General features: G+C 42.9%; 1 protein-coding gene and 1 long non-coding RNA gene across 2 annotated transcripts; one reads left to right on the top strand and one right to left on the bottom strand.

Annotated features, from left to right (window-relative positions):
• LOC8060758 (40S ribosomal protein S15) lies at window positions 11,219–13,188 on the top strand. The gene is made up of 4 exons (XM_002461515.2): window positions 11,219–11,332; window positions 11,420–11,571; window positions 11,652–11,709; window positions 12,734–13,188. Exons 1-4 carry the CDS (start codon window positions 11,330–11,332, stop codon window positions 12,980–12,982), a joined length of 462 nt encoding a protein of 153 aa, XP_002461560.1. The 5' UTR covers window positions 11,219–11,329; the 3' UTR covers window positions 12,983–13,188.
• On the bottom strand, window positions 14,167–16,932 carry LOC8056630. The gene is made up of 4 exons (XR_002450375.1): window positions 16,776–16,932; window positions 15,335–15,407; window positions 15,075–15,231; window positions 14,167–14,545 (listed from the first exon to the last, which is right to left on the bottom strand). It is a non-coding gene; the product is annotated as an uncharacterized LOC8056630 (long non-coding RNA).

Below are 24,570 nucleotides of genomic sequence, written 5' to 3'. Positions count from 1 at the left end.
CCGTTGGCTCTTTCACTGGGCAAACTGCGGGGTCACCGGACGCTCTTAAAGGGGCACCGGACGCTCAACACCAGCGTCCGGTGCTCCAACGTCAGCCGCGTGTCAGAGTCTAACGGTAACCTGCAGAGCACCGGACGCTGAGCAAGTTAGCACCGGACGCGTCCGATGCACACCGGACTCATGCGCAGAGAGTTCCGCAAACTCGCAGGATCACCGGACGCAAGCCACCGGACGCACCCTCAGCGTCCGGTGCTCACCGGACCCACGCGCAGAGAGGGTCGCAAAACGCCCGCACACCGGACGCTAACCACCGGACGCTCAAGCCAGCGTCCGGTGCCTATCGTCCGGTGCCTTACCCTAGCTGGGCCAGGCACTGTCTGCACCGGACGCTCAGACGCAGCGTCCGGTGCTCCAGAAGCCAGCGTCCGGTGAGTGTTTTCTCAGCGAGAAACACTCCCGCGACTTCTCCAAATTTCCCACCGGCGCAATAGAAAATATGCACTTCATTTTCTCGAAAAGCGCCGAATCCCGCCTCGCAAGCTCGACGGGAGGGAGAGAGGAACCCATCCTCTCTCTACCTTTCAAACTCCACCTCCTTCTCAAAGTGTGCCAACACCACAAAGTGTAAACCAACTTGTGCACGTGTGTTAGCATTTTCACAACCATTTTCTTCGAAGGAGTTAAGTTAGCTCACTAGGTTCTAAATGCATGCACATGAACAATGACACCTAGTGGCACTGGATAACTGCTTAGCCAAAGAATTCCCCTCTTTATAGTACGGCTATCTATCCTAAATGTGATCACACCCTCTATGGTGTCTTGATCACCAAAACCAAAACCCTAAGCAATACCTTTGCCTTGATCTCCATAGGGTTTTGTTTTTCTCTTTCTTCTTTTCAAAGTTGAGCACTTGATCATCTTGTGGTCGTCACCATCATCACCATGATCATCACTTGCTCCATCACTTGGCATGTACCAACCTCATTAAGTCTACACACACTTAGTATAGAGGTTAGTATTAGGGTTTCATCAATTATCCAAAACCAAACTAGGGCTTTCAGTATGCCAACTACACATACCTATAAAGAAAGTGAAAAAAGAGGAACGATTTGTAATTCAATTCTAGTCATTCCCCTACTGACCTCAAGACTAGAAAAAAAGAGGCATTAGATAACTCTTATCACTTTAGAGCTGTCATGCCTCTTTGCGCTATATCTATCCTAAACCCAACTGTGCACTCTATTTCAGATTGGCTGGCAAAAGCAAAGGCCTAACATTATACCTTTGCCTTTGGGCTTGCTTTCCAACTCCTTCTCTCCATGGTTGAGCACTTAGCTTGATATGTTTATGAACTTCCATCTCCACCATCTCTTAAGCCTTTTTCATCACCATCAAGTGGACCCTAACTTATCAAACTCATTGAAAGCATTAGTCCATATGGTTAGCACATCAAAACTAAGCTAGGGCTTTCAATCAACTAGTTGTGTTTCTCTTATGTGTGCTCTTTGGTGCGTGATGGAACCCAAAGGCTCCCTACTAGATGAACCCTCTACTGCGTAGCTCCGGTGCCTCACCGAAGAGCTCCAATTCCTTTATTTGAATCTCTCATTAACCTGATACGACAGTACCTAAGCTCCAAGGATAGGGGACAAGTCTAATGGCACTGGAAGATAAGGTGTGTGCATTCTCCTTGATTTATACTTCATTGTGAAAGGGAACTCATATATTTGTGGGTGTAGTAGAATTTTTTAACCAAGGATAGGGGAGATAAAAGGTTAAAAGATGTACAAAAATTCTAGGATGACTTATATAGAAAAAATAGAAGACTAAAGTGATCTACACTTGGAGTTAGAGAGAGTAGCAATTTATGTTTATATGTCTAGTAGCACTTTATGAAGCAATAGTGTATCAAACTAAAATTTAAAAGTATTACTATAGAATAAGTTGTGACTTTGATTTGATAGTAGTCTTAGTGAATTATTAGTAGAAACTTATGTAAACATCATATAATAATACAATTTGTAATGTTGTTTGGAAAAACAAAATTATACTAAAATTATATGAGACTTTTTATGGCCAATTCAACTATTTACACACACATTGTATGAACTTCAAAGAAATTAATGGCGGTGATAGTGTGCTTAGACGAGCATATGTGTGATTTTGCTAGTGCAACTCATACAGGAACACAATTGTTAAGCTAAGGGTTAAAGGGCTTTCAAGCTCTATAGGTTTATATTTCTCTTGTCATATAATCCACAATGGAATTGAAGGTCAACTTAACAGTGCATGGTTGGGGTGATGAGGTGGGCCTAGGCCTGGGCCTAGAGGGCATCACATTGGTCACTTAGTCCGGAAGTGCAGAGGAGGAGGCAACAAGTGGATGTCAAGATGGTACACCAAAACAATAGGAACTAGGTGAATCCCCCGTGTTGCTACGAGATTTTTTTAAAAGTAAGTCATTGCATACATAGCATTGATACGATATTCAGTATATTGTGTATACATATATATGATTTTGACTTGCATGTTATTTTATTATATTAGATCTGGTAAACAATCACAAAGGTAATAGAAGAAAAAATATAGATTATTTGATTACATTATAAAGGAATAAGTGATGAAATAAATAGTGTACGCAGATGACTTGTATATTAATAGATTAAATATTTAAAGTATTTCACATGATATAAATGACGTAGACTTAGTGAGGAATGATGTTAACACCTTGCATGAAGAGATAAAACATTTAGTGGGTCACTTGGTGGAGAATAATGTGGACGTCTTGCATGAAGAGAGAAATCATCTAGTGAGATTTAGCTTTATAAGAGTATAATATGATATAAATGATATATATTTTTAGTAATTAATATAAGATAACATAGACTTATAGTGGTAAATGATGTGAACACCTTATATGAAGAAATAAAACATTTAGTGGGTCACTTAGTGGAGAATAATGTGGACACCTTGTATGAAGAGAGAAATCATCTAGTGGGGTTGCTTTATAAGATTATAACATGATATAGATGACATGAATATTTTTAGTAATTAATATGAGATAACATAAACTTAGTGGAGAATGATGTGAACACCTTGTATGAAGAGAAAAAACATTTAGTGGGTCACTTAGTGGAGAATGATGTAGACACCTTGTATGAAGAGAGAAATTATCTAGTGAAGTTTAGCTTTATAAGAGTATATGATATGATATGATATGATATGATATGATATGATATGATATGATATGATATGATATGATATGATATGATATGATATGATATGATATGATATGATATGATATGATATGATATGATATGATATGATATGATATGATATGATATGATATGATATGATATGATATGATATGATATGATATGATATGATATGATATGATATGATATGATATGATATGGATGGAGGGAAGGTGTGAAAGTTCATCTATGCTCCCCTAAGTAAGTTTTGGTGAATTAATGACAGAACATTTACCAATCAAATTTGAGTATGGACTAATTTTATCTATATCTATATCTGTATTTGTATCTGTATCTGTATCTATATCTGTATGCGTATCCGTATCGTATATATATGTATCTATATCTGTTATATCTATATCTATATCTATATCTATATCTATATCTATATCTATATCTATATCTATATCTATATCTATATCTATATCTATATCTATATCTATATCTATATCTATATCTATAAAAGAAAATCCACATTAACTTTTAATCTCAACATGCAAGCTATCCACGTCATTTATCACTAAATGCCACATCATGTCCCCGCTCATTTTGAATCTCTTCATGCAAGTAATCCACTCATATTCTACTAAATGCTAGAACTGTCCACACCAACCCACTAATAAGTGCAAAAGCATTCTATGTTATCCCCACTAATGCAATTATTATCTTCAATATATCAAAATACAAGGCATTTACATCATGTTATTTGCTTGGTTGTCCCAACATCTTAGGTGTCGTTTGCCAATAATTCTATGAATAAAGGGGGAGATATGTTACCATGCAATAGAAAGCATGATTTCTTTGGTTGGCTATATCTTCATGCAAGCTACCTACACATTAGCAAGACACAATGCCTACATCAGTGAGCATATGATACGCTAACATACACTTATAACAGTGTACAACTTCATGGACACTATTCGTGCTAATGAATCACGCATAAGCCAATAACCATTGATTGTCCAAGTTTTATTCCAAACTTTTTATCCCCATAGGAACGCATGGGTTATCCTTCTAGCAACTTATAAAAACAAAAACCATTAGATTTCGACCATATCATGTAAATTATCAATGTCATTCCTCACTAATAGCCACGTCATCCACCCACTAGCTTTCAATCTCAACTACAAGCTATCCACATAATCCCCTACTAACTTCTGATTTAGTGAAAGCTATCTATGTCATCCCCACTCAATGCTAAAATTCTCCACATCATCAGTCATGTGTAAAAGCTATCCACATCATCACCCACTAAGTGCAATTACCCTATTTTCAATCTACACAAAGATAATTGTTGCACAACATGCTGTTTGTTTTGTCATTCCATCATCTTATAATCCAAACTAAGTTTTAAAGATTGAGTTTAAGACTTGATATCTAAAAACCTAGATTTAGAGGATCTTCAAAATAAAAAAATCTCCAAAACAATAGCGTATTACAACAACATCTATATAGTTCCCACGTGGGTCCTTAAACTATTTGGATCCTCAATCTATTATGGATTCTTACCTGAGTCCTTGAACTAAAAAATTTCTATAGGGTCTTTCAACTAAAGCCACAATCGAGCAGAGGTTCAAATCCTACCACGTCACCTCTATATACCTACGTGGTTGTTCCAGTGTAGACGAGGATAGGTGAAATTTAGAGAAAAAAACCTTCCTCACTCCTTTTCTCCTCCACTTTCACTCTCTCGTCCTGAGTCTGCCTTGAGTCTGTGCCCACATACTGGCCTGCTGAAAGCCCTAGTTTTGTTTTGGATAATTGATGAAACCCTAGCACTAACCTCTATACTAAGTGTGTGTAGACTTAATGAGGTTGGTACATGCCAAGTGATGGAGCAAGAGATGATCATGGTGATGACCACAAAATAATCAAGTGCTCAACTTGGAAAAGAAGAAAGAGAAAAACAAAACCCTATGAAGTTCGAGGCAAAGGTATTGCTTAGGGTTTTAGTTTTGGTGATCAAGACACCATAGAGGGTGTGATCACATTTAGGATAGATAGCCATACTATAAAGAGGAGAATTCTTTGGCTAAGCGATTATCAAGTGCCACTAGGTGTCATTGTTCTTGTGCATGCATTTAGAACCTAGTGAGCTAACTTAACTCCTTCGAAGAAAATGATTGTGAAAATGCTAACACACGTACACATGTTGGTACACACTCTGTGGTTTTGGCACACTTTGAGAAGGAGGTGGAGTTTGAAGGGTAGAGAGAGGATCGGTTTCTCTCGCTTTTTAAGAAAATGAAATGCATATTTTCTATTGCGCCGGTGGAAAATTTGGAGAAGTCGCGGGAGTGCCGTACGCTAGCCGCGGAAGCACCGGACGCTGTGTCTGTGTGTCCGATGTGCTGTCAGTGCCTGGCTTAGCTAGGGTTAGGCACCATACGCTAGACACCGGACGCAGGTGTGACCCTATTTGTGCGTCCGGTGTGGTCTGACCTCGGTGGGCATCTCCGACTGAGAGCACCGGACGCTCAGGGTGCGTCTGGTGGTACGAGTTCGATGTGCGGACTGTTTGTGAACCTCCCTGCGTATGAAACCGGTGAGCACCGGATGGTCCGGTGCTCAGCGTCCGTTGATCGAGCATCTCTGTAGACCTCTCTGCGCACGGGTTCGGTGAGTACCGAACGCGTCCGGTGCTCACTTGACTGCGTCTGGTGCTATGCAGGTGACCGTTAGAGTTCAACGCGTGAGATTCAAAGAGCTAACACGTGGCTGCTTTTGGAGCACCGGACGCTCTATTCCAACGTCCGGTGCCTCACCTGTAGTGAGTGTAAGGTCCAAATGGCTAGAGGGGGGGTGAATAGCCTATTTAAAAATTCTACAAACTTCAACTAGACAAGTTGATTAGTAAAACAAAACGCGAAGCTATTCTAGCACTAGCACAACTAAGCTATGCAAGCCACCTACACAAGTCTAGCAAGAAAGTTAAACACTAGTTACAACAAGAAAGCACAACTAGAAGCTTGCTACACTTCTAAACAAGAAAGCTAAGCTAAACAAGCTACACAACTAGCAAGGTATACACAAAGGTAAAAGAGAGGGGAGTGATTGTTATACCTACGTTGTAGAGTAGAAATATATCCAATCAATCACGTGTACAATCACAAGAGAAACCTCGGCAAGAGATGACACAAGATTTTTTACCGAGGTTCACTTGCTTCCCGGCAAGCTACTCCTCGTTGTGGCGATACACCCACTTGATGGATCACGAGCTAATTGGCAATCCAAAGCCAAACCCTCAGCGGGTGCCGCACATCCACTCACAAGATGGGGATCCTCCAAGCCACGAGCAATCCACTAGAGTAGCCAATTGCGATCTCCCGCGGGGAAGGCTCAAAAACCCCTCACAAGTCACTTGGTGAGGCTCGAAACAATCTCCAATCACGAGCTCAACACCACCGCTGCTCCAAGCCGTCTAGGGCGTCGGGAAACACCCAAGAGTAACAAGAAATCCGCAGCAAACTCAAGAATCAAGTGCCACTAAATGCAACTCTCAAAGCAATGCACTTGAATCTCACTCAATCTCACTAGGGTTAGCAATCAAGCAAGGAGATGAGTGGAGGGAGTGTTCTCTAGCTCAAAGTATGTCTCAGGTAATCAAAATGTGCAAGAGAGAACCTCCCAAAGCCGGCCACCAACTATTTATAAGCCCCTCAAAGAAACTAGCCGTTGGCCACTTTCACTGGGCTGAAACGGGGGCACCGGATGCTACTAAGTGAGCACCGGACGCTCGACCCCCAGCGTCCGGTGCACTGGAGTTGGCCACGTGTCGAACTTGAATCTCGCACGACAGTTTCTAACGGCTACCTGCAACACACCGGACGCTCTGCAAGTCCACACCGGACGGTCCGGTGCTCACCGGACTCGTGCGCAGAGAGGGTGTCAAACTCGCGACCTCACCGGACGCTGGGCACCGGACGGTCCGGTGCTCACCGGACTCGTGCGCAGAGAGGGTTGCAAAAACCCCTCACACCGGACGCTTACCACCGGACGTTCTCAGAGTGCGTCCGGTGCTCAACCCTAGCAGGGTCAAGCACACCGGACGCTGAGGCCAGCGTCCGGTGCCTCCGCACTCAGCATCCGGTGAGTGTTTCTCAAAGAGAAAACACTCCCGCGACTTCTCCAAATTTCCCACGGGCGCAATAGAAAATATACACTTATTTTTCTCAAAAGCGCTGAATCCACACCCCTCTCAACCCTAGGAAAACCACCTCCTTTGCAAATGTGCTAACACCAACAAGTGTCCACCACCAAAGTGCATGTGTGTTAGCTTTTCACAAACATTTTCACAAAGGAGTTAAGTTAGCACTTTACTAGATCCTAATGCATATGCTCAGGATATGAACCTAGTAGCACTTGATTCGAGAGATAACCATGATTTCCCCTCTTGATAGTCGGCTGTCTATTCAAAACCCGGTCAATTACTTCTCTACTCATCTTAGACCGGCAAAAGTAAAACCCTATGTTTATACCTTTGCCTTGATAACTTTGCTCCTCGTCTATCACCATGATCTCCACTTCATGCTTCATCCCTTTATGATTATGTGGCCACCTTTCCATGCCACCATGCACCTTCATCACATGTGTTGCTATGCCTAACTCAAATCACTTAAACACAAAGCATTAGCAACTTGGTGTCATTAATTACCAAAACCAAACTTGGGCTTTCAGTGAGTCCGGTGACCCCGTGTTTTGCCTAGTGAAAGAGCCAACGACTCTATTTGTTTGAGGGGCTTATAAATACATGTTGGCCGGTTTGGGGCTCACTCTCTTGGCATTTTAGCATACTTGACATACTTGTGAGCCTAAGCAAACACCTCCCACTCATCTTCTTCATAGATTATTCATCTTTGTGAGATTGGAAGTGATTCGAAGTGCATTTGCTTGAGTGATTGCATCTAGTGGCACTTGGGGATCGTTCTAGCTGCGGTTTTCTTGTTACTCTTGGTGGTTGCCGCCACCTAGATGGCTTGGAACAGCGGAGGAGGATTGACACGAGTTGGTGATTGTTCGTGACCATCTTCCGGCGATTGTGAGAGGTTTGTGCCTACCTCGGCGGAGAGCCAAAGGCAACATTAGTGGATTGCTCATGTCATTGAGCTACCTCACTTGTGGGTAGGTTCTTGTGGTGTCCTAGTGAGGACGAGGTTCGTGCTACACCTCTTAGCCACCGAACCACCAAGTGTTGGTCGACACAACGGGGATGTAGCGTGCCGACAAGCACGTGAACCTCGGGAGAAAATCATGTGTCTCTATTGTGATTGTTCTTTGGATTTCTTCCGGTGATTGAAATTTATATTATTGTGATTGGTTCATCCCCTACACAGCGGTATAAATATCTCTTCCTCTCCATTTACTTACCGCATTGTAGTGTAACTAGTTTATTTGATAGTCTTGCCTTGTGTAGCCTAGTTCACTAGTGTAGCTTGTAGTGACATAGCTCTTGTGTGCCTAGTGATCATATCAACTAGAATTGTTGGATAAGTGGCTTGCAAACACCCCTTTAGAGCTAGAGCAAAAAGTTTCGCTTTGTTATTTACTAACCTCTTGCTCTAGTGTGTTTGTAGAATTTTTAAATAGGCTATTCACCCCCCTCTAGCCATATTAGGACCTTTCACCTGCACTACCCATCGAGCATCGGCCTTGCGACTATGCTTGTGCTCTAGAGGCACATGCTCAGTACCAATGGAACAAACAAAGAGTGGTGTGACATGGTCACATAGAAAGCTGGCGACGGTGTGACAGGTTTGGACCTTTAGTCAATCACAATAGTATATTGAAGATCTAGATGATCATCTTTAGTCAAACATAAATTATCACTTTTTAGTTAGAAAACCTAAGTAATAATCCATAAAAGTTTAAGAACACCGAGTGCATTTTTACTTTGTTTAAGTGGACTATCTAAATATATTTTTCTCATCAATGTTGCCCACATCTGCTCTTCTCATGTGGCTTGTAGAGTCGTAGAGGGTATAGACGGCAACAGGCATATTACCCGCGGGTGGAAGATATATAGACCCACACTCGTGGGTTGAATACCAAACCCGCACCTGCATCCGCAACCCGCCACGGGTAGAAGTTTACACCCACGCCCGTACCCACGAGCACAGAATATCCATAGACGTACTCGTGAATCTGCATAATAATAAATTAATAATACATGCATAGATTATAGAAAGGAGTTTATGTATGAAAATCAAAACTACCTAGCATTGTACCAACATTAAAATAGTTCTCTTATATATAAATAGATACATGGAAGAAATCATAAAACTATGTTGTTTCCTTTATATATAGTATAAGAAGGGACCTATATATCACGAGGTTAGAGCGGGTTTATGGGTGAAGTGGGCACGAGTATAAGTTTTCTATGCTCATAAGTTTTTACCCGTTGGGTTGAACTACAAACCCGCACCCACACCCGCGGGCACAAAATTGTACCCGTACCTTCACTCTACCAGGTTTTTACCCGCGAGCACGCGGGTAATCTGTACCCGTTGCCATCTTTAGTAGAGGGAGTACTTTCCATCTCCCATTCTATCTGTTCTTTTGTTAGTCTGTAGAGAAATAAATTAAAAATAGGAAAAAATTCTTTTAATATTATATTAGATAGAGTCCATTTGCTTGTCTGAAAAGTTTTGGCTAAAAGTACTATTTGCTAATTTGTTGTGAGAGAAAAATACTGCCAAATGGCTGACAAACTTAGCACATAAGTTTAAGCAAACAGAGCCTAGCTAAATATCCATTTACTTAGGCTAAATGATCCTCTATATAGTTTTTATACGATTCTATCGCTGATATGGAAGTCATTAACACAATTTTTCAACAATGTTTTTACTTCCCATAATGTCTTCATATAGCTTCCTATCTTGTTCTTGATACTAGGTGAATTCCCCGCGCGTTGCTGCGGAATTTTCTTAAAAATAAATCATTATATACATAATATTACTATATGGTATTTAGTCTATTATGTATGTACATATATGAATTTGACATGCATGTATTTTATTGTATTAGATCTAGTAAAAAATTGCTAAGCTAATAAAACAAAAACTAATATTTGGTTACATTATAGAGGAATTAATTGGTGATGAAATAAATAGTGTATGTACATGACTTGTATGTGGATATATTAAACATTTAAAGTATTTCACATGATATAGATGACATGGTTATTTTTTATAATTAATATGGAATGATATGGACTTAGTGGAAAATGATGTGGACATCTTGCATGAAGAGATAAAAGATTTAGTGGGTCACTTAGTGGGGAATGATGTGGACACCTTGCATGAAGAGAGAATTCATCTAGTGGAGTTTAGCTTTATAAGAGTTATAGTTATGGATTTATGTAGTTTATGCTCATATAATTTACTACATCCTATCCATTTTACCCCAAGCACACGCTTATCAAAATTTATACTTTAAAATTTTTAATCAATAATTAAGCTAATAATTTTTAGTTATTATAATACAAATTTTATATGATTAAATTTGCAAGAAAGTATACTATCTAATGATTATAAGTTTATACACATAAATAATATAATATAATAAAGCAAATAAATAGTCAAAGTATAATTTTAAAAACCATAGCATTATAATTTACGTTAGATAAAATGGACCAGATGGAGTATAGAATGATAAGCGTCTAATAATGATGGTTTATGCGCGATATAGTTATCTTCTTTTAGGGGATATATAGTTAAATGAATCCATGTTTGCAGTTTTATAAAAACAGGCTAGGCCTGCAGAATGCGACAGGCACTGGTATGCCCAGCCCAGATAACCATAAGGAGCCCGGTAGAGTTAGGCTCAACAAGAAATGTATTTTTCAGCCCACTCTTGAATACCATCCGGCCCAAAATCCATCCAGGCCAGCCCACGAAACTGGACGAATGCTCTTCACGGCCCCACCACCGTGCGCAGCTATATATATACAAGCTCCCACTCCCACGCGCACCTCTCTCTAAACCCTACACGCCTCAGCCGCCGCGCCGCCTCCGCGCCTCGCCCGCCGCCGCCGCCGCCGCGTCCCGCGACCTCGCCGACCAGCTTCAACTTCAACCATGGTGAGTTCCCCGCTGAAACTGTTGTATCCAGCTCCAAGATCCAGCGCGTCCCTATGACTCGCACGAGGACTAATTTGTGCTGCGCAGGCGGACGTCGATGTGGAGCCTGAGGTCGCCGCCGGCGCTCCCAAGAAGAGGACGTTCCGCAAGTACAGCTACCGTGGCGTCGACCTCGATGCGCTGCTCGACATGTCCACCGACGACCTCGTCCAGCTCTTCCCCGCGCGCGCCAGGAGAAGGTACCTTTCGTGCCGCGATCCGTTTGTTTCCGTGGGATTTTGGTTTGCGGAGATCTGATGTGATGTGTTTGTTTTGGTAGGTTCCAGAGGGGTTTGAAGAGGAAACCGATGGCGCTCATCAAGAAGCTGCGCAAGGCGGTCAGTTTCCAACCACTTAATTGTCATCACCACTTTTTGCTAGCGTGGTCCGATCCACATAATTGCGTGGATGTGTTATGCTACTGCATGGATCTGTTATGCTCTCATGATTATATGATGCTTATATTGGATTATTCTCGTACTTTTTTGCATGATTGTGTTTTTTTATTTAGCTAGAAGTATTCGAGAAAGTAGAAATGTGTCCTGCTCGAATGAGTTAGATTTATGTTTCTGAACTTTCGATCTGTTTGATTGTGGTGTAGCATGCTTTTTTTGTCTACTTGGTTTCACAAGTTGTACTTTCAGTAAATTCCAGTGGCTATGGCTGTAGATTTTCTTTTTGCCTGTAGTGTTTCTTTCACTGTAAATTTGCATTTGGAAGATAGGCACTTAGGCAGTTGATTGAATCAGGATGCCTGTTTTCTCTGTTTTAGGCTTTGGCCGAAATGGGTGCTGGGGGAATTGGGGGATGCATCAAATAACTCTCTATTATAAAGGAAATTCATGATTACTCGCAGATCTGATAAACTCATGTGCCCCTGGGTTTTCTGATGACTTACACTGTAGCTGGAATTGTGTTGCAAATGAGGTTGCTAGCGCTGAGTGTTTTGATCATGAATCTTATTATATCTAGCAGGGTTAATTATTGTATTTTAGAGCTCTTATATCATTTGTTCTGTTGTTTTTATTACTGGGATTGTAGACAAATAAGCTTGGTGATTGCAAGTAACTAACTTTTGAATTGCTTGCTGTATGGTGCATAGTTTTCATTTTTTTTGTTGGCCTACTGTCTTACAACCTGCCTTGCCCCAATTATAGTATTGTTGTTTCTGTTGAAGGCTATTGGGATGATGATAGATAAAATATTCTATCCTGAATATACAGTATTTTTTGCTGCAGTTCTGTTCTGTGCCAGTAAGACACGGTCAATGTTCTGTGTTGATTCATCTTATGGCATGTGGAAGTTCATTTACTTATACCTGATACACACTTTTTTCACTGGTTATCTCACTGCCTTGAACAGAAAAAGGATGCTCCAGCTGGTGAGAAGCCAGAGCCAGTGAAGACCCATCTCCGCAACATGATCATTGTCCCTGAGATGATTGGAAGCATTGTTGGTGTCTACAATGGCAAGACCTTCAACCAGGTTGAGATCAAGCCTGAGATGATTGGCCACTATCTTGCAGAGTTCTCCATCTCCTACAAGCCAGTCAAGCACGGTAGGCCCGGTATCGGTGCCACCCACTCGTCGCGGTTTATCCCTCTGAAATGAGTTGTTACCCAGATCTGTAGTGTCCCAAGGGTTCAGTGGCATTGTTCTTTCAGCTTTTCTACTTGTTTTGAACAAGTTACATACCCAAGACATTTTGTTCTGTTCCAGCCCTAGAATTCAAAGCTAAGCATTGCACAATTATGCTGTTTTGTTGGAAGTATGTGAGTTATATATTTAAGCTGTGATGCTATGTTCTTTGTTGTTTACTTGATTTTGGGTTGTTTTACTTCTGATGAAATTCTGAAGACGAGGCTTAAAATTTTGATGGTGTGCCGTGAGAGGCTTGATTGGATTTAAATGTGACAATTCAGGTGTTGTGCCGTGAGTGGCCTGATCGGATTTAAATTTGACGCTCTCAATTTATTGGCTGCCCCAAACATGTTATCTTGACCAGGTGTAACATTGTAAACATTGGCCTTGTTTAAGTTCGTAGGAAATTTTGCAAAATTTTTCAGATTCCTCGTATGAATCTTGTGGCACATGCATGGAGCATTCAATATAGGTTAAAGAAATAACTAATTGCATAGTTTGCTTGTAATTTGTGAGATGAATTTTTTGAGTCTAGTTAGTCTATGTTTAGACAATATTTGTCAAAATACAAATGAATTTGCTACAATGTCTATTTTGCATTTCTTTTTGCAAGTAAACAAGACCCTTGTTAGCAACCAGCAACCACTGAACTTTTTGAGCCTCAGTTGTCTGTCGTGATTTGTAGGTTTTAGAGCTATATGAAATATGAAAAAGCTGCAATGTGTTGTGAAAATCTGTAGCTGCTTGGTTAAAACAACTATGAAATCTATGTCAATCTCTTCACCCCCTTAGGCCTCGTTCGGCACCACCGTATTGGTGTCAGACCAGTATCTCATCCAGGCCAGGATCGAGTGGATCCTGGTCAGTCACTAGAACCCGATGCTTCCTCCGTTTTCTCTCTAGGAATTAAACCGGCTGTTTCAAATGCACTGTTCGGTTCAATCGGCCAGGATTGAAAACTGGGATACAGTGAAACAGCCAGCCAAGATTCATAACATGTTCAATAGATAAGCACAATATGACTTTAATATTCAAAACTAACATCTGACTCTTAATAACAATTTCTGCACTAACAAAGTTATGATCATAAAAAACAATAATTGATAATTTTTTTTTTAGAATTGACTTCCATTCAAGGACAATTGATGAAAACCTTGTCAAAATCTCAGCTGACTTTAGCCTTACATTTGCAAACTGTCAAGATGGTAAAAGCAAAATTTTTCCTGGCTACTTGCACGGCGTGATCACCGGCTCAAAGGCGCACACATGTGCATGACCACTCATCTTTTTCCAAAAAATGTCTACGGTCACTCAGACTCAAAGTGCTAATATCATGTTTAAACTTGAAATGCTTCCTAGATCCAAAATATAAATTACAAAAATACCCAAAGACAACATCAACCAGATCAAAACTCCATTAAATGCAAAAATAAAAAAAGAACGTAATCTAGCCTTCCAATACTCCACTTAATCGTATGAAGCAAAACAACAAGCTCCCAGCAATATCTTTTAAGAACTGTCAAAGCCATGTGCCTGCAGAAACCAAATGTATTAACTTAATTGACCAAATGACTTATAGGACAGATGTTTTGCAAATAGAGTAGTAATTTAGTAAAACTCATCCATTTACTTGTGCTGCTGACCGACTATTTTTAGCTAAATATAAGAACAAGTATTGGTCTTAGCACAAGTGAAGTCTTTATTTATGACAGGAGCATATCTCAGCTTTCGATCTTACTATGGAAGGACAGCATAATTGGCTAACAACAAACATATCCCTGACTAGAAATACATCTCTATAGTCCAAATCCTCTTACTAGCAACTCAACTATCAAAATATTCTCATCTCTAAGGGTTGAACAGGGCTAGAAAGTAGTACTGTCCTTAATTTGTGACAACATGTATAGAAGAAACCCAATTTCTCCTCCATAGTGATCCTAGTTTCAACAACAAGCCTTTTCCTTCTAAGGTAAGTTGCCAAATCTCTAAAGATGTATGGTTCCATCCTAAATGCAACTTGACAGTTCTTGACATGTCCCTCGAGGAGTCTACGAACTTTAACCTCGCCTGTTTCTTCCGAAGTATGGCGTTTCCTCCTTTCTCCCCCTCTAACAGAACTCATAAGATATAAGGCAGGGAAAATAAATAGCATCATGTCATCATCTTCCTCCTCCCTCCTCTTTCTAATGCGATCTCGCAGTGATAGACTCATTGTAGAACTGAAGCATATAATTTTATAAAAAAGCTAAATATTATTAACCATGTTATATAAAAGCTAAATATTTTGACAATGTCGTATAGAAGATAAATATTAAGGAGTACCTTCTGGAGTTGGTACTGGATCCCAAGAAGGCGGAGGTTCACCTTCCCCAACTCTAAATGGTGGAGGAGAGATCTACAAATGACAAGAAACAATTTTTGAGTCAAATAAGAGTTTATTCTGAGCCAAATAACAAGAAACCAACGCTGAAATAGCTGATAATTGAAGCGACGTGCTAAGCCAAGTTGAAATAGCTGATAATTGAAGCGACGCTGCAGGGAGCTACGCCACACTTCTCTACAAGAAACCAACGCTGAAATTGCTGATAATATTACAATCACATAGGAGTATAGAACAGTAAAACATTCTTAAGCCAAGTTGTTGTAACATGTTGTGCTGATGCATGCAAACTGCAAGTAGGTACTGTACACTCCTAACAAAAACACGCCAATGGTAAATAAACATGCTGCTACGTAGTAGTGCAGTCAGAGGTAACCACACACTATTATATGCTGTACGTAAGCAGGCTGATAAGCTCATTGGCCAGGGAAATTGGGAAAAGGCATCTCACTTTTCACTGACCACACGGATTAGGAAGATGCTGTCAAGCTGAAACACTGCTACGACTGGTAACAGTTTTGAGAGTTAAACTACTACTAGCGGTGTGATTGGTGAATGCCTGAATGGTGATGCCCCAACTAATGCTCTCGATCTCAAGAATTTGACACAGCAAGGCCACATCCGCTCCTCTCTTAGTTATTAGAACAGAAATTGGATCTCTCTGAATAAAGAAACAGAGGGAAAGATAAACAAATCCGATCCGGAGGACCAGTATATATGTTGTTGTTCGGAGGCCATGGCTGCTTCCCCTGTCCTGCTCGTCACCGCTGGGCTCTGCCTCTGCGCGTTGTTGCTCAGAGCAGGGGAGGCGGCGACGAGGGGAGGAGCAGCGGTGGTGGAAGCAGCAGCGTCGTCGGCATTCCGCAGCAGGGCGACGGACCCAAACATGGAGGTGAAGTTCGACTTCTCGCCGTTCCTAATCCAGTACAAGAGCGGCCGCGTGCAGCGGTTAATGGGCACGACGTTCGTCCCGGCGTCCATGGACTCGCGCACCGGGGTGGCCTCCAGGGACGTCGTCGTGGACCACAGGACGGGCCTCGCGGTGCGGCTGTACCGGCCGAGCCGTCGCCCCGTGGCCGCCAGTGGCGGAGGCGGAGGCGGGAGGAGGCTCCCCGTGCTCGTCTACTTCCACGACGGCGCGTTCGTGGTGGAGTCGGCATTCGACCCCGTGTACCACAACTACCGGAACGCACTTCGCGGTGCCGCGCCGAAGGAGCTGGCCCGCCTGTGGAGCCTGCGGGTGCTCGACCTCAGCGCGAACGCACCAAGAGTCGCCGACGCGCGCGTCGTCGCCCAGCGATCAATCGCAACCACCATGCCCAAGATCCAAGAACCCTAGAGGAGGGAGAGAAGACGAGGACGAAGGGGAGAGCGAGGGATCACCGGCGAGAAGGACGAAGAAGGGGAAGGACGTAGGGTTGGAGTCGGTCGCGTCGCCGTTGTCTCGCACCGCCCCGCCGTCGCCGCCGTCGCCTCCACTACGGCCTGCAGCTGCGGGGTCTCGACTGCTCGTGGTGCTCGACTGCGCCGTCTCAGGCCTGACTCCGTTCCGGAGGGTAGGAGGTCGGGCTTTGTTCCAGACGTGGAAAGGGGTGGAATGGCCAAACCAGGCCAGATTTCTTTCCTGGGCCAGCTCAAACCGAACGACAAGTTGAGGCGGATCTGGTTTCAAAACGGGCCGGTGGCAATCCACACGGATTGAGCAGCGAAACGGGCCATTCCGGCCGAAACGAACGAGGCCTTAAATAGCTGTCAATCTCTTCACCCCGATTGTGCAGTTCGCTTCGAGCCGACAGCGGATGGCCCTGGCTGAAAACATGAGGCCTCACTGGCTGAAAACATTCCACCAAAAAATGTCCAAGCAATCAGTCAATGTACTCGATTTGCTCCTCTCTTGGCAAGAAGAGCCATTTACAGGAGAACTGGAGAAGAATCAGAAGAGCCATTTACAGGAGAACTGGAGAAGAATCAGAGCTAGAGGAATGTACATTCTGAGAAGAGAAGCAAATCAAAAGACTACTAAGAGCATCTCCAAGGGTTTGAGGTTTGCATTTGAGTAATTTGCCAAAAAGCTCCAAAAGAGGTATCCAACGGTTTTGCATTTGGAGTTTGCAATTTGGGCAACTTGGCAAATGAGGGAGCAAACTTGGCAAAAATGCCAAGCTGTGGACGGCTTTGCAAATCCGATCACGCGAGCAAAGTCACGCGCGAGGAAAGGGCGCGCGCCCGGAGACCTCATATTTTTATCCTTTGCCAAGTCCAAATGCCAATTTCCTTGGAGATGACCTATTTTTGTCCTTTGTATTTTGTTATGGGAGTTTGCAAATAACAACAAATGCCAAGTCAATTTGTCAAAGCCTTTGGAGATGCTCTAAGGCATGCAGAAGTAGAAGGCACGTCCGATAGACCTTGTTTAGTTCCCAAAAAATTTTGCAATTCAGATTCTCCGTCACATCGAATCTTTAGACGTATACATGAAGTATTAAATATAGATAAAAATAAAAACTAATTATACAATTTAGTCAGAATTGACGAGACAAATCTTTTGAGCCTAGTTAGTTCATGATTGGACAATATTTGTCAAATACAAACGAAAGTGCTACAGTGTTAATTTTCCCAAAATTTTTTGGAACTAAATAAGGCCCCAGAAAAAAGAAAAATGTTCCATATATGCAGCAATGCTGTTTCAACCTATTTTCCTCTCATCTCCATTTACTCCTGTTTCTGTGCAGGAAGATCAGTGAATGTAAAATAAATAGTACCCAAAAGAAAAGAAAAAGAAAAAGAAATTCCAAGACGAGCCCATAGATGGCATCCTCAAAAGTCCAAGCTGCGGCTAACTTAATCAGATGGGACATTTGGACATGACAGCGAGAGCGCAAGGAAGCAAGCGAGACAAGGAAGAACAATCCTACGATTTTCTTTCAATTCACCGAGAAGGACAGTGTTCATTGTTAGGTCCTTGCGCTGTGTTGCAGTCTTGCAGACACAGAGGCATGGAGCGCCGCAGCACGCGCCCTGAACTTGGCAAACAAGCCTTACTAAGGGCTCGTTCGTTTGACCTGGAACAGAGGCCAGGAACCATTCCGGTCAGGAATGATATTCAAATTTATATATCCGTAAACGAGTGGAATGATTCCTGGCCGAAAATCTCCCTAACCGAACGGCCCCTAAAGTGGGCGCTTCGGATGGTACTAGCTTTAGGAAGTGCGCTAGGCCTGCTCGCTTGTTGCTTGTTCGTATCCTAAATCTCCTCCTAATCCTTGTTTTTTTAACAAGATTGGAAAAAACCCTCTTCAACAACTCCCAATCCAACCTCCTAAAATTTTAACACTTGGTAAAAACTACCGCATAACTTTACGCGCACGGGCATCGTGCGGATCTGCTCGGCAGGTTTCCCGGACCTCCACAGGCGACGCTTGTAGGATCCTCTCCATGACCTTGACGGTCCGGACAGAGACAGAGGATTTATCAACGACGATCTTGCGCCGTGCTAGGGCAGGAGGAGGGCGCAGCGGCAGCGACCACGTGCAGCGTGCTCTCCCACTAGGCGAGGTCCGTCGGACATGAAGATGATGTCGTCGTCGGCGCTGAAGGTGAGGTCGTGGCCGCGGCAGGCTCTAAGAGCAAAGTCAATAATAGAGCCAAGTGCTTGGATATAAGCTAAATAATTAGAGACAAGTTATGTAATAAGGGCCTGTTTGGTAAACACTTATTTCCAAAACAGCTTTATGGGTGAAGCTGTTTTTCTCCTCTCACAAAGATATAAGTTGGGATAAAGCTGAAAAAAGTAGCTTATTGCATCTCTCTCATTTCTCTCAACTATGCATGAAGTAGTTGGTGAAGCTATTTTGCCAAACACTTTTCTCAAAACAGCTCAACTTCATTTAGAAAATCACTCATGAAGCTATTTTATAAAAAAATAGCTTTACTAGTGAAGTTGAGCTGTGCCAAACAAACCCTAAGTTGTCTCATACTTATCTCTAAAACACATTTTCTTTTCTATTTCTTCTCACAGCACTTGCTATTTGGATCTCTCGTCTCCTCTACATCAACATTAGCTTGACTAGAAATCCATTATTGTACCAACTCTAACGATGGCATCTAGGCTTGGCTCTAGGACTGAGAGACGATTGCTTTTCCATGCATTGATGCGTGGTCAATCGGGAGATGTCCACGATGGTCACCTCGATGGCTGGGCACTTGAGCGTGATCACGGCCATGGACAACTATTAGAGCTAGATTCTTTTGGTAAGGTACGGGTAAGAAGAGAAAATATCATATGGTTAAGTGGCCAGCTCTTAGTAGACCTAAAGAGTTTGGAGGTTTGGGTTTTTTAGATGTGAGAGTGATGAACAAGTGCTTGTTGGCAAAATGGATTGATAAGTTAGAAAGGGGGAATGATAGTTTGTGCTGTTCACTGTTAAGAAAGAAATATTTGGGACAGAAAAGCATTTTCCAAATCAAAAATAGAAAGGGCTCCCAATTCTGGAGATCATTGCTGGACATGAGACAATGGTATCAAAAGGGGAGAATAGTTGAGATCAGAGCAGGTCACCAAACAAGATTCTGGCATGATTGCTGGTTGGGTGAGTGTCTCTTAAAGATCAGATTCCACAACCTGTTTAGAATTGCTTCAGATCAGGATATAGAGGTTGATAGGGCTTTTGAACAGGGTCAATGAAATATTTCATTCAGGAGACAACTCAATGACAGTTTCAGTGTTGAGTGGCAAGAATTACTAGCTTTGTTAGAGGAGGTTCAGCTGTCAAATGGGACTGATGTAGTTCGCTGGGCATTGGAAAAATCTGGTAAATATAGTACGAGCTCCTTGTATAAAGCACTGACGTTTGGTGGTGTGAAAGATACTAGAGCTATGCTGATTTGGAATAGTCCAATACCTTTAAAGGTTAAGATCTTCTTCTGGATGGCTTTGCACGATAGGATTCAATGTGGAGTTCAGCTGAAAAAGAAAAAATGGTCTGGCCCTGAAAAATGTTTTGTTTCTGATAAACTTGAAACTTCTGATCATATACTCTTCCAATGTCCCTTAGCTATTTTTCTCTGGACATTCTTGCGAGAATGTCTTGGATGGGAAGTGGCTCCAACAAGCTGCGTGGCACTGTTTTTAGAGATTGTGGAAAAGAGTCGAGGTAAGAAACAAGTGTTAACCCTTTTTATATCTGCAGGTGCTTTGTGGTCTGTCTGGAAGTCCAGGAATGATTTAGTCTTCAACAAGAAAGTCATGGCGTCACCGGCTGCATTGATCCACAAGACGCTGATGCTGATCAAGTCCTGGCGCCCATTGCTGAAGTCCAAAATGAAGCCAATGGCAGATGATATGATGAACTTAATTTCGTCGAACACATCCGCTGCGTTTTAGTTGTCTCGTAGTAGAGTTCTTAAGTTTTGTTGAGTTGGTTTGTGAGAAACTGGTTAGAGTCTTTTGTTTCTCTGTTGCTCTTTCTAGAGCTGGTTCTGTTCTGGTTGGCACTTTATCCTGTAAAACTGGAAAACCCAGTTTCGGATCGGAGTGTTTGTTACGCTTTGATCTAAAAAAACGGCCATGGACGACCCATCGACGTAGCCGGTGCTAATGCAACAGATCTTCACCATGCCCGACCGACTCCAAAGCAACAAGATGATGACTCCAAAGCAACTGAGATCCGCTAGCTTTGCTTTCTTCTAGACAGTGATACTCGCTTCTTGTGGCCGGCAGAGAGAGCTTGAGTGCGAGCCGGCCGGCCGCGGCATGGAAGGAGACGACCACGACCATGTTGCCGCGAAAAAAAAAACTTTATATGGCTAATTTGATATTTTAGAAGTCATTTCTTAGAAACACTTAAAGATGACCTTGTTTTCTCTTCTCAATATCTTTTTAGAAGTTGCTAAACTACATAATTTTTAGGAGGAAAAAATAGGATACTCTTGGAGATGCTTTAGGGGGTGTTTTTCCCTATAAGGTCTTGTTTAGTTCCCAAAAATTTTGCAAAAATTTTTAGATTTCCCGTCACATCGAATCTTTAGACGTATGCATGGAGTATTAAATATAGGTAAAAATAAAAACTAATTGCACAGTTTGGTCGGAATTGACGAGAATAATCTTTTAAGCCTAGTTAGTCCATAATCGAACAATATTTGTCAAATACAAACTGTGGGGGTATAAACCCCTATACCCTCGTGGGCCTATATGGGCCGCACCGTCAGAGGTGGCTCGGCCCACAAGATGAAGACGTGCGGCGCACGACTGGTCGGCGTGCACCGCAAGGCTACAAGATATTGTACCAAATAGGATACTTTGCTTGTAACTCTGTCCCTTCAGGATATATAAGGAGGGGCAGGGGTCCCCTAGAGGACAGATCATACATCATATTCTCTCAACACAAATCAATACAACCAGACGCAGGACGTAGGTATTACGCCAACTCGGCGGCCGAACCTGGATAAAAAGCTTGTCCGTGTCTTGCGTCACCATCGAGTTCGTAGTTTGCGCACCGTCTACCGATAAACTACTACCGTGGGTATACCCCAAGGTAGACTGCCGACCAGCTTTCGTCGACAGTGGCGCGCCAGGTAGGGGGTGTGCGTACAGCTCTCCCGACGAACAAGATGGCCATCATCCCCGACTTCGCGGTCTTGGCGGGCGACTTCACGTTCACCGTCAGCTTCAACAACTTCACCGCCATGACCACGGAGGAGGTGTTGATCCGATCTGCGCCAACCACTTCTTCATCGACGTCGGCGGCGGCTTCAACCACGCTGGCTACGGTTTCGACCACACCAGCAGCGTCTCCGACCACGCCGACAACGCGTCGCCGCTTCTCTGCTACAAAGGGAGGCAGATCGACGACACCGACCTGCTCAGCCTATCAACCAAGTTGTTTGGCCTACTTGCTCTGACCACGAGTCGCAATAATAATCGCCGCGAAGAACGGCGCTACGACAACCGCGACCACCGTCACGATAACAAGTCCAAAAGCTCGAGGGCCAGACAATTTTGTCGTCACCGACCAGACTTTCATCCAAAGATAAGTACACTTCTAATATCTTATTTATTTTTGGCATAATATTTTTTATTATACTTCAAAAACAACTTTTTGTTTAGCCACACTAGTTTTTTCTCCTACACGAGCTTTCCAGAGCCGGTACTGTCTCCGACTCCTCCCTACACGTGCACGAGATCCGCCCTCTGCGTTCCGGGTGGTCGGCAGTAGCTCTCTGGCGAGGCTGGCAATCCCACGCGTGTCTAGGTTCCGCACCTCATGCTGATTGTTGGCTAGACCAGAGCTGGTACAAGCTCTAGGATGAATTAACTACTTGTGCTAATTTTATAACAAAAAATCTAAAACTTATCTCAGTACTGATTTTTATCTAAAGTTTATTTATACATCATGTACTACCTATTCTTTATATTTATTTTTCAGGGGTTTGGCCCAGTCGACAAGCTACGCTCGGGGACTCGTCGACTATTCCCTACGCTGTGCCCGGGGACTGCTCCGACCACCGAGCACGTTTACGTTCCCAACCACGCTCGGGGACTTGTCGACTACTCTCTATGCTGTGCTCGAAGACTGTGCCGACCACCGAGCACGTTTACGTTCCCAACCACGCTCGGGGACTTGTCCACCGGTCCCTACGCCGTGCTCGGGGACTGTGCCGACTACCGAGCACTATACGCTCGGGGACTGGTCGACCAGCTCACCAATTTAAGAACTTGGGGACTGCACCGACCACCGAGCACTATACGCTCGGGGACTGGTCGACCAGCCCACCAATTTGAGAATTCGGGGACTGTACCGACCACCGAGCGTTATATGCTCGGAGACTGGTCGATTAGTCTATTCAATTGCAGACGAGCATGATATGCTCGGGGACTGGTAAATTCAATTTTTTAGACCTTGCTACAAGGCTCATACTTCGCCTTCCAGCAAGCTCGGGGACTACATCGGTACGATGCATCTAGCGATGCATCTCAGTCTCAAAACTACTTTGGGGAATTTTCTTTTGACCCTGGCACCACGTGCCTACGTCACCTACTACCAGGCTCGGGGACTAAGTGGGCACACTTCACCTTGCGGTGAATATGCTTGCTATTTTGAGGTCTATACTTTTCAGAAAAGTAAAGTGGGCACACTTCACCAGGAAAGAAATCTTTTTTAATTAAGAGCACCATGCATTCTTCGAACAACCTGCTTCTTCGATGTCAATGTTGATCAACTGTCTTTTGAGTTGGTCAAAATACCGTTGCAACTGTTTGGGCGACTTTCCTGCTTATTGAAGACGTCAAGCCTCACTAATCGAAGAAGCTCAAGACGGCGTGTCACATCACAATACATGGTGCTCGGGGACTAGCTGTGGGGGTATAAACCCCTATACCCTCGTGGGCCTATATGGGCCGCACCGTCAGAGGTGGCTCGGCCCACAAGATGAAGACGTGCGGCGCACGACTGGTCGGCGTGCACCGCAAGGCTACAAGATATTGTACCAAATAGGATACTTTGCTTGTAACTCTGTCCCTTCAGGATATATAAGGAGGGGCAGGGGTCCCCTAGAGGACAGATCATACATCATATTCTCTCAACACAAATCAATACAACCAGACGCAGGACGTAGGTATTACGCCAACTCGGCGGCCGAACCTGGATAAAAAGCTTGTCCGTGTCTTGCGTCACCATCGAGTTCGTAGTTTGCGCACCGTCTACCGATAAACTACTACCGTGGGTATACCCCAAGGTAGACTGCCGACCAGCTTTCGTCGACACAAACGAAAGTGCTACTATTTCTATTTTGCAAAATTTTTTGGAAGTAAACAAGGCCTAAAATGCCAAATACAAAATGCCAACTTCTTTGAAATGATGGGATGCAAAATGCTAAAATTTTCAGGTTCATGTTTAGTTCTATCTAAAATACAGAATTTGTTGTCCCCATGAGGCTTTTTTGGGCTTTTTTTTGGCCTCATGAGACCAAAATCTAAAATAGAGAATAGCCATATTTTTTTTCCAAAATTTTTGTATGGTGTTTAGTTTTATTATGCAAAAATAATGAATCAAACCATTTTTTTTGAAATAGAAGGAGAACTAAACACCCCTTAATTTGATAGCCATTTAATAATATTTTTCTCTCACAATAAATCACCGAACAATACTTTCAGCCATGAATTATCAACCAAGTGAAGTAG

The sequence above is a fragment of the Sorghum bicolor genome, chromosome 2, assembly GCF_000003195.3.
Source record: "Sorghum bicolor cultivar BTx623 chromosome 2, Sorghum_bicolor_NCBIv3, whole genome shotgun sequence".
NCBI classification, from domain to species: Eukaryota; Viridiplantae; Streptophyta; class Magnoliopsida; order Poales; family Poaceae; genus Sorghum; species Sorghum bicolor.
This window is presented reverse-complemented; position numbering and strand designations above follow the sequence as displayed.

Excerpts from the sequence above, each read along its gene's own strand:
- LOC8060758 (XM_002461515.2), top strand. Across the intron at positions 11,572-11,651 it reads CCCGCGCGCGCCAGGAGAAG|GTTCCAGAGGGGTTTGAAGA; the intron begins GTACCTTTCGTG and ends TTGTTTTGGTAG. Across the intron at positions 11,710-12,733 it reads TCAAGAAGCTGCGCAAGGCG|AAAAAGGATGCTCCAGCTGG; the intron begins GTCAGTTTCCAA and ends TGCCTTGAACAG.